The sequence below is a fragment of the Tachysurus fulvidraco genome, chromosome 14 (assembly GCF_022655615.1).
Source record: "Tachysurus fulvidraco isolate hzauxx_2018 chromosome 14, HZAU_PFXX_2.0, whole genome shotgun sequence".
Classification (NCBI taxonomy): Eukaryota; Metazoa; Chordata; class Actinopteri; order Siluriformes; family Bagridae; genus Tachysurus; species Tachysurus fulvidraco.
Genome location: NC_062531.1, coordinates 7,476,716 through 7,486,715, shown reverse-complemented (window position 1 = coordinate 7,486,715; position 10,000 = coordinate 7,476,716). Strand labels below are relative to the sequence as shown.

Here is a 10,000-nt window from a genome sequence, read left to right as displayed (position 1 = left end):
ACACACTTAATCTTTCAGGTGTGTATACTCACACTCTCAAACCTACACACATCCAGCACACAAATCCCTTTTAGATTTTTGTAGTCTCCTGATGGCAGCAAATGCCACAGAAGCCAAAATCACCATTTTGTTATATATTTATAAATATCTGTAGTAATATTACTATTTTTTATTATATGTGAGAAAGAATATAACTGATTATTTCTTTACTTCATTATTCAGTAATTGTTCAGCAATTGATCTAATTTTATATAATCATGATCAAAAAGTTTGGCTTAATTCGTTCATTCATTCATTCATTCATTCATTCATTCATTCATTCATTCATTCATGCATTCATTTAAACTAGAACCATTTTTATTTATTTTAATATAAACATATTTATTTTATTTTTTATTTCTGTGTAAGGTTTCTTTTAGCATGACCAAAAAAAAAAGACCACTCAAAGGTACTAATAATCATTTTAATACCTATGAAAAGCTTTAAGGTAAAACGTGAAAGAAACGTAAAAGAAAATGGAATCTATAACTTTATTAATAGAATTAATGGAATTACTAATTAATTAATATATAAGAAATCATCATGATTATTATTTTCGATTTCTTTTTATTTTTCAAATGGCATCTTAGCAAGTAAAAAATTTCTTCATTTTAGTAAAAATAATTTTTTTAATTGTAAGATTCGAATAAACACATCACAGAAGGATTAATTTTATATTTTCCTAGAAAGAAACGAAATTATTTTGCAATAGAAGAAGAACGAAGCTTTCTTTAATGCACACTCGTCCTGTTTGTGTTGTACATTTTGCGCATTTTGTACACTTCGTCTCTCTGATTTCACCGCTGTTCGTCCCCACTGTGAGTTATTCATAGAGATGCTCTATTGATCCATTGATCTTCAGAGTGCTGTGTTGTGCTGAGAATTGTGCTGGTTATAATTCATAGCTCACAGCGGGTCAGTTGGTGTTCTCGGTGACCAGAGGGTCGGCTCAGCCCGTGCGCTTGCGGCTTGACCAGGTGCAGGTTTGTGACGGACGCTGGCATGACCTGCAGCTGGAGCTTCGAGACATCCGCAGTGGACGAGAGACACGTTACGTGGCTACTGTCAGACTGGACTTTGGACTGTATCCGGTACTCAAACTTTCAGTAGCTGTGTTAAGTATACTGAGTTTGATAACTTAAGTGCAGAAGTCCATATTAAATAAATGAAAAAGAAACGAAAAATGTTTTCCAGATAACTAATGAAAGCAAACACCATTTTTTTTATTTCCTGTCACTGATTTTGCAAGTCATTGCCTTATTAGATTTAAAAAGATAATGGACTCCATTAAGCTTAAATGCTTTCTTTTCCCCTCTCTCTCTCTCTCTCTCTCTCTCTCTCTCTCTCTCTCTCTCTCTCTCTCTCTCTCTCTCTCTCTCTCTCTCTCTCTCTCCCCCAGGAAACTGTAATGGTGGGCAGTGAGATTCATGGGCTGAAGGTGAAGCACCTGCATGTTGGAGGAGTTTTGGGATCGGGAGAGGTGAAGAGTGGGATACGTGGCTGCATCCAGGTCTGTCACGATGGCATTTATGGCTTGTTTCTCTGACACCATGTCTATTTTTTCTCAAAATGCCTTATTTGTAGCAATCATAACTTCTTAACTTAATATGTTATTCACCTGAATCATTCATTAATTGGGGGGGGGGGCACAGTGGCTTAGTGGTTAGCACGTTCGCCTCACACCTCCAGGGTTGGGGGTTCGATTCCCACCTCCGCCTTGTGTGTGTGGAGTTTGCATGTTCTCCCCGTGCCTCGGGGGTTTCCTCCGGGTACTCCGGTTTCCTTTCCCCGTCCAAAGACATGCATGGTAGGTTGATTGGCATCTCTGGAAAATTGTCCGTAGTGTGTGAGTGTGTGAGTGAATGAGAGTGTGTGTGTGCCCTGTGATGGGTTGGCACTCCTTCCAGGGTGTATCCTGCCTTGATGCCCGATGACACCTGAGAAAGGCACAGGCTCCCCGTGACCCGAGAAGTTCGGATAAGCGGTAAAAAATGAATGAATGAATGAATTCATTAATGGATAATCTTACACACCTAAAGTTGATTTGCCATACTTTAGTGTATAGAGGAAAGAGCATTCCATTAGCATTTACTTTTAAATTTATTAATCAGTTCCTTGGTAATGGATCTCGTAATGTATGTTAGAAACACTTATTCAACATCCTTTATCGATCTCAGGTTACATGCACTTGTTTCACATCAGTCATTAGAGATATAGTTATGTTTTCTTATCTTTTTATTGCCTTTGCCCTGAGACAATGTGAACACCTATGGCTCATAAGAAACAAAATCAGTGTGTTAAGTAAAATGAATGATCCAGCAATGTTTGACTATTAATATTATCAACCAATAAACTTCAATTCAATTCAATTCAAGTTTATTTGTATAGCGCTTTTTACAATAGACATTGTCTCAAAGCAGCTTTACAGAACATAAACACAGAGCAGAAGGTAAACATAATTAATGATAAAGGAATTAACGAATAATAAAAGAAATAAGAATTAACAGAATAAAAATTCTAGATTATTATTAGATGTATATAGTTCACAGTGTGTATGTATTTATTCCCCTATGAGCAAGTCTGAGGTGACTCAGGCAGCAGTGGCAAGGAAAAACTCCCTTAAATTGGTAAAGGAAGAAACCTTGAGAGGAACCGGACTCAGGGGGGAACCCATCCTCATATGGGTGACACTGGGGGTGTGATTGTAATATACAGTCAGTTAAATGTGGTATTGGTGTGAGGTTCAAGGACTTCTGATCTCCTGAGTACCACAGAGTCTAACTGGAGATGTCTCAGGATTCTTAGAGTCGGCCTCGGCTCAGTGGACGTCCAAAGGCTTCGTCCCACAGAGGACGTTGGGAGCTGGTACAGTGTCTGGATGCCTCGGGATGGGTACAAAGAGAGAAGCAGTGGAAAGGGATTAACATATCTGCTGTTCATAAAAATGTGCTGGTCTGATGTACTGGTGCATGATATTATGGGATGTATTATGTGTACGCCTGACTAAAGAGATGAGTTTTTAATCTACATTTAAACTGGGAAAGTGTGTCTGCGCCCCGAACACTATCAGGAAGACTATTCCAAAGTTTGGGAGCTAAATAAGAAAACGCTCTACCACCTTTAGTAGACTTAGATATTCTGGGAACTACCAAAAGTCCTGAGTTTTGTGATCTCAGAGAGCGTGAAGGATTGTAACATGTTAGAAGACTAGTTAGATACATAGGAGCTAAATCATTAAGAGCTTTGTACGTAAGTAGCAGCAGATTGTAGTCAATTCTATACTTAGGTAGCCAGTGTAGAGATGATAAAATTGGGGTTATATGGTCATACTTTCTTGTCCTAGTGAGAACTCTGGCAGCTGCATTTTGGACTAACTGTAACCTATTTATTAAAGAAGCAGGACAACCACCTAGTAATGCATTACAATAGTCCAGTCTAGAGGTCATGAATGCATGAACTAGCTTCTCAGCATCAGATACAGTCAGGATGTTTCTCAGCTTGGCAATGTTTCTAAGGTGGAAGAAGGCTGTTTTGGTAGTATGGGCGATATGATTTTTAAAAGACAAGTTACTGTCTAATATAACACCGAGGTCTTTCACTGTCGAGCTACTAGTAACAGTACATCCCTCTAAATGGGAGTTAAGTTGTGAGAGTTTCTGTGCACTGGTTTTTGGACCTATGAGTAGTATTTCTGTCTTATCGGAGTTTAACAATAGAAAGTTGCAGCTCATCCAGTCTTTTATCTCTCTAAGGCACTGAGTTAATTTTGACACTGTGGCTATTTCATCTGGTTTTGATGAGATATATAACTGTGTGTCATCAGCATAACAATGGAAACTAATCCCATGTCTTCTAATAATGTTCCCTAATGGAAGCATGTATATAGAGAAAAGCAGAGGTCCTAGAACTGATCCTTGAGGGACCCCATAATTAACTGGTAGTAAACTGGAGGATTCACCATTTAATTCTACAAAATGGTATCGGTCAGACAGGTAGGATCTAAACCAGCTTAAAGCCTGACCATGAATACCTGTGTAATATTGTAAGCGATCTAGAAGAATGTTGTGATCTATAGTGTCGAATGCAGCACTAAGGTAAAGTAGAACTAATAGTGACATACAGTCTTGGTCCGAAGCTAAGAACAAGTCATTTGTAACTTTAACAAGTGCAGTTTCTGTGCTATGATGGGGCCTGAAACCTGACTGAAACTCTTCAAGGATGTTGCTCTCCTGTAAGAAGGAGCTCAGTTGGACAGACACAACCTTTTCAAGTATTTTAGACATAAACGGAAGGTGTGAGATAGGTCTGTAATTTGATAGTTCATTAGGGTCTAAGTTAGGTTTTTTGATGAGTGGCCTAATAACTGCCAACTTAAAAGACTTCGGGACGTAATCTAAAGATAACGAGGAGTTAATGATATTAAGAAGAGGCTCACCAGCTTTATGTAACACTTCTTTCAGTAGTTTAGTTGGGATGGGGTCTAGTGAACATGTTGTTGATTTAGCTGTAGTAATAAGTTTATCTAACTCTTCCTGTCCTGTACTTGTAAAGCTGTGCAAAGAAACCTAGGATTAATATTAGGGATATATGTATATATGTTTGTGAGATGCTTTTGGTGGCACATGTGGTTATGGCTTTGGGTTGTTGATCACAGGATCAGGGTTCAAGCCCCACCACTGCCTAGCTCCCACTGTTGGGCCCTTGTGCAAGACCCTTAACCCTCTCTGCTCTAGGGGCTCTGCATCATTTTTATTCTACATATGTGGCTGATAATATATGATGTAATATATCATTGTGTGTGTGTGTGTGTGTGTGTGTGTGTGTGTGTGTGTGTGTGTGTGTGTGTGTGTGTGTGTGTGTGTGTGTGTGTGTGTGTGATTTGTGTCTTTGCAGGGTGTACGTTTAGGGGTACGTCCGGATTCGCCTGCTTTGCCCCGCCCGACCAGAGCTGTAAAAGTGGAGACTGGTTGTAACGTTGGTAACCCCTGCAGTGCCTCCTCTTGCCCCTCCCACAGCCAGTGCTCTGATGAATGGGAACGCCATACCTGTATCTGCGAGCCAGGTAACATGGCACGTGTGTGTGAAATAGAAAAGGTGTTTCCAATTGGTGTGACTCATGAATACAGTTTAATTCAGTGTTTTATTTACACAAAACATTAGGGGAACTGAGCTGTTGTCACAGTCATGGTCAGGAATTTTGCACACGCTGTGCAGATGGTCCCAATTATTAGCGTCGTATCAGCAGGACGACTTCCTCAGGTTGAAAATCTGTGAGTTTGGAAGAGAGAAAGTGGAGATTTTTGGCTGAGTGTTGCATTCGTCTGTTTCCCTGCCGTGCAGGTTTTTGTAGGGGGTTGGGTGAGCTGCCAGCCGGCGCTGATTTGCATAATTATTGCCCTTCAGTAGTGGGAGATTGGATCGAGACCTACCTTAAGTGCACGTGTGTTTGTTGATAACCGGAGGTGGGCAGTGTCTTTATGACTGCTGTTCTTTGTGCTGAATGTTGTTGCTAAGGATGTGGACATGGTGTTACTGCTTCACGAAACAGTTACCTTTTTAAATATAATGTGTGTTTATGGATTTAGATGTGTACAATATTGAGGCTACGTTTCCATGCAAAATTTTCCATCAATGCAAAGGAAAGAGTTCTGATTGCAGATGAAAAATAATATTTCTATGCACCAGTTCAGAATCGAGTTAAATATTCTCCCTCCTTCTCCTTCTCAACATCACCCTAATAAAATTTAAATGTTAGATTTTAACCTTTGTAAATATGTACGATTTGTAAATACAAATTTAAACACAATGGGACTTGCTTTTGCTGTGCAATATTGTGGTGTGTTTATTTTCCAATTACGTCCTGAAGGCTTTTCTTCCTCTTTTACCACATCATTCTGTCACTAATGCTGCTATAGAACATTAATCAAAACATTTCAATTATTTGGATTCAATTTAATGAAACAGTTAAAAAAAAGAAAGTAGGTGGTTAAATCAGGATGCTTTTCTAATGATTAACATTCATGATGTAAAAACATACAGGCAGAACCTACAGTACCCAGATATTCCACTTGTGAAGGATTTACATTACAATTATTTTTCAATTGAACCGATTACCACATTTTTAATGGCCATTCAATCGAACATTGCAGATAATCAACATTGTTGAATGAATATAATAAAAAGTCATTCTGGTTTACTCTGGTTTTGTTTGCGGTGTATAGGTGAAGTTATTTGTTTTTTTCATTCATTTTGAGCTGTCAATCAGATAACCAGCAGGTTATTAGGCTTTAGCCTGTGGAGAAAACACAGCAGGAAAAGCAGATTCCTGTTTTTTTTTTATACACATGACTTGAACTCCTACAAAAGTGAAGGAAATTATAGTGCGCCGAGTAAGTGGTTTCAGAAAGACGTGCAGTAAAGCCCCTTACGGTTAAAACCAGGTTACAGTTCTATGTGTAAGACATACTAGAGGCTTAATACAGTATACTTCACAAACCTTTTACTGTGTCAGATTCTATAGCCTACCAACTCTCTTTCTCAAAATGTAAGTGGTTGTAATATAGACATTACATTACCAGGCATATTAACGGTAATCTAATTACATAGAATTTCCCAGATCATTACACGATCAAAGGGAAGTCGGTTTAAACAGGAAGTGATAAAAGTGGCTTTGCTGCCAGGAAAGTGTTCTGATTTAAAATGAGCTGCTTGTACTTCAATACACAGTGTGAGTTTCAACATCTTATGTGACTCCCTCAGGCAGTTTTTATTCTGTTTGTTCAAAAAAAAAAAAAAAACTCTCTGTATATGACGGTTAGAAAGACAGAAGACAGAGAGAAGAAAGTTAGATGTTAGTGCATTGAGACACAAGAGCAGGATGTGAAGATCCTGACAGCACTACACTGAGCCTTTCTACATTCTGCAGTTCTATCCCTCACTCGAACGCTTTATTATGAAAAGTAATGTAGACAGATTCACACACCTACACTCACACATCCACTTCATTATCTCAGTTATAAAGTTCTGAAAGTTCTGTTCTGTGCTCTGTAATCAGTATCTCTAAATCATTCTGCTTCTTCTGATCATGACAGTAATGAGTTTTCCTATTTGTTCTGTCATCTTCACAAAGACCGAAAGATGTATTCAAAAATACAAACTCCTGTCTATCTACTATTTATATATATATATATATATATATATATATATATATATATATATATATATATATATATATATATATATATATATATATATATATATATATGTGTGTGTGTGTGTGTGTGTGTGTGTGTATGCATGTGATGGTATTTATGAGGATGTGTGTGTGTGTGTGTGTGTGTGTGTGTGTGTGTGTGTGTGTGTGTGTGTGTGTGTGTGTATTATTCTTTTTTTTTTTTTATTAACTTTCTTAAACTACACTTCAGGAAAATCTGCCCTGTCAGTATAATTAGACCGCATCCCAAATATCTTCTATGCACTAGATGTGCTAACTACATAGGGTATAAAATTATTGCACCGTATACCCCACTCATTCCACTCATTCAGACCATTTAATATTCAGCTTCAGAAAAAGCATGACTGGTCCTGATTGCTAGAAGTTTCTACATGTAATTTTTTTATCATTTACATTTGAACACATGTCAAACATCACGTGGAACAAATTTGATATCAACCCTTTTAACTAAACCCCAGACCAACCTGCTGTTCCAGATTTAGTCTGCTGTTTCTGCTTTAACAGCCTCCACTCTTCTGGGAATGCTTTCCACTAGATTTTGGAGTGAAGCTGTACAATTCTGTGCTCCAACTTTGTGGCTACAGTTTGAGGAAGGCCCACATACTGTATTGGTGTGATGGTCAGGTGTCCACATACTTCTGGCTTTCACATAGATATATAGGTATATATATATATAGGTCAATTTTATTTCAATGGAGAATCCAGGACGTTTTATTTTCTATTGTCTCATGCCAAAACACAATCCAAATCCCTGTATCAGCAAAATTTAACACACATGATAGCAAAATATATGCTACAAGGAATTGTCAGAGAAGCCATGCCTCTAGGAGCATTTACGAAGTTATTGAGTCCTATAGCATTATAGATGGAAGTGTCTTCATATCATACATAATGTCACACCAAAAGTCCCATGTGTATCAATTATTGGGGACCAATACTCAGTTTAATCAGTGATCAATCTTATCGATAATCGGTGAATGCTTATCCCATGTGGATAGGTCATAATGTCCAGACGTCCTTCAGAAACATTATTGTCTACATGATATTTTATACATTTTGGTTTGCATTTAGTGATCGTTAAAAAGTTGCTTCAGTGTAAAATTATGCGCATTTCCTAGCTCTCAGATTACACATACTGTATCACACCTCCATGATTACCAGATTTTTTTTCAAATGAGGTGCTCGAGACTGGATTTCTCAACACAAGAACAATTCTTTAAGATTAAAATTTTAAATTCTAATTAAATTAAAATCCCTTTAAAATTAAGGGATGTTTAATATTGCCCCCTGATGCTATTTCCATACTGTTTTTGAAGTAATAAATCGTGGCAACATTGTGATGAATACCCCTTCTTACTCGAGCCACATAGAAACGTTGACTTATCATCAAGGTCAGAATCATATGTTAACAAAGACACGTTGTTGTTTCCTGCAAACTTCACCTCACTTGTGCTTCCAAGCGTCAATGAAGTCCATAAGGCCTTACTTACAGCTTTATATTATTAAACTGTATTATTGTGTCTAGGGTGACAGTGCAGTGTGTTCTGGTCTGATTACAGACTCAGTGTTAGAAAGCGCAGCAGGAAAGCAAGTTTTTTTCTTTTTTCATCTTAGTACAGTACGTCAGTGTGAAGAAGGAGTCAGAGTCGGTGTCTGTGGATCCTCTGGGAGGAGAAAATCTCTCGGCTCTGTGTCTGGTTTGAATGGGAGGGAGGGAAGGAGAAGGAGGGAAAGTGAGGAAGATCAAACAGTCAGAGCAGTGCTGGTTGATTAGAGACGAGAGGTTTATTGTGTTGGAGCCTGTAGAGAGAAAGTCTTTCTTTCAATCGGATTATAGTGTGACTGTGAAGCCAAGGTTAGGGTCGTGTTTTGTTCAAAAGTCAAAGTGCTCACGCATTTTCACATTGTATTCTCTCTGTCTCTTTCTCTCTCTCTCTCTCTCTCTCTCTCTCTCTCTCTCTCTCTCTCTCTCTCTCTCTCTCTCTCTCTCACTCACTCTCTCTCACTCTCTCTTGCACCCTTCATTTAATTTCCACAATGTCCAGCAGGTTTTTAGCAAGCTGAGGAAATTAAATGGTCTTGATCACTACTATCGATTGGCCTGGAAGAGCTTATAAAGATATCAGGTGGTCCTGGCTATCTATTAAATGGAAATTAATCCATTAATCAACCTTCATATATCCAGCTTAATAGTGTGTGACAAAGTATCTGTTTCTAACCAGTTATATTCGTTTGTACACTGTGGAGACTACACATATGATTTAGTTCAATATAGTAAGAGAGCTGAATGGAGCAGGTCAAGTTTATGTGACATGTTTTAAAAGGATGGAGGAAGGACTAGAGGAGGAAGATGGGCATCAAACTAATATTTCAAATGATATGAGAATCATTTTAACTTCTGGTTATCTGTTCATCAGTTCATCAGTTTTTTTGGAGAGCAACCTAGCAGATATTACCTCCACAATATGAACAAACTTCAATGATAATTTAATAATAGCTCTTTCTGAAATGTTTTATTTCTCTCATGCCACAGCAGTTTGCCATCTATTGTAAATTTGCATTAATCCATGAACAAACCTTCTTTTGTATATTTTATCAGTATATAAAATATACAAAAGAATATTTTACAACTTTTATTTTTGACTTTTCTTTTTTCTTGTGGATATTATATGGAACATCCACAAGAAAAAGTCGGTTCCTGCATTCACTTACGTTATATTTACTGTA

The 10,000-nt window shown here is 37.8% G+C and overlaps 1 protein-coding gene across 4 annotated transcripts in view; it reads left to right on the top strand.

Moving 5' to 3' along the window:
• celsr3 (cadherin, EGF LAG seven-pass G-type receptor 3) overlaps positions 1–10,000 on the top strand; it is a 59,929-nt gene that overhangs the window by 27,538 nt on the left and 22,391 nt on the right. For all 4 annotated transcript variants that reach the window (XM_047823046.1, XM_047823047.1, XM_047823048.1 and 1 more), the window contains exons 10-13: positions 1–18; positions 945–1,130; positions 1,439–1,549; positions 4,933–5,101. The exon at positions 1–18 is cut by the window's left edge and continues 152 nt beyond it. In XM_047823046.1, coding sequence (XP_047679002.1) covers positions 1–18; positions 945–1,130; positions 1,439–1,549; positions 4,933–5,101 — 484 coding nt within the window. The remainder of the gene's footprint in view (positions 19–944; positions 1,131–1,438; positions 1,550–4,932; positions 5,102–10,000) is intronic.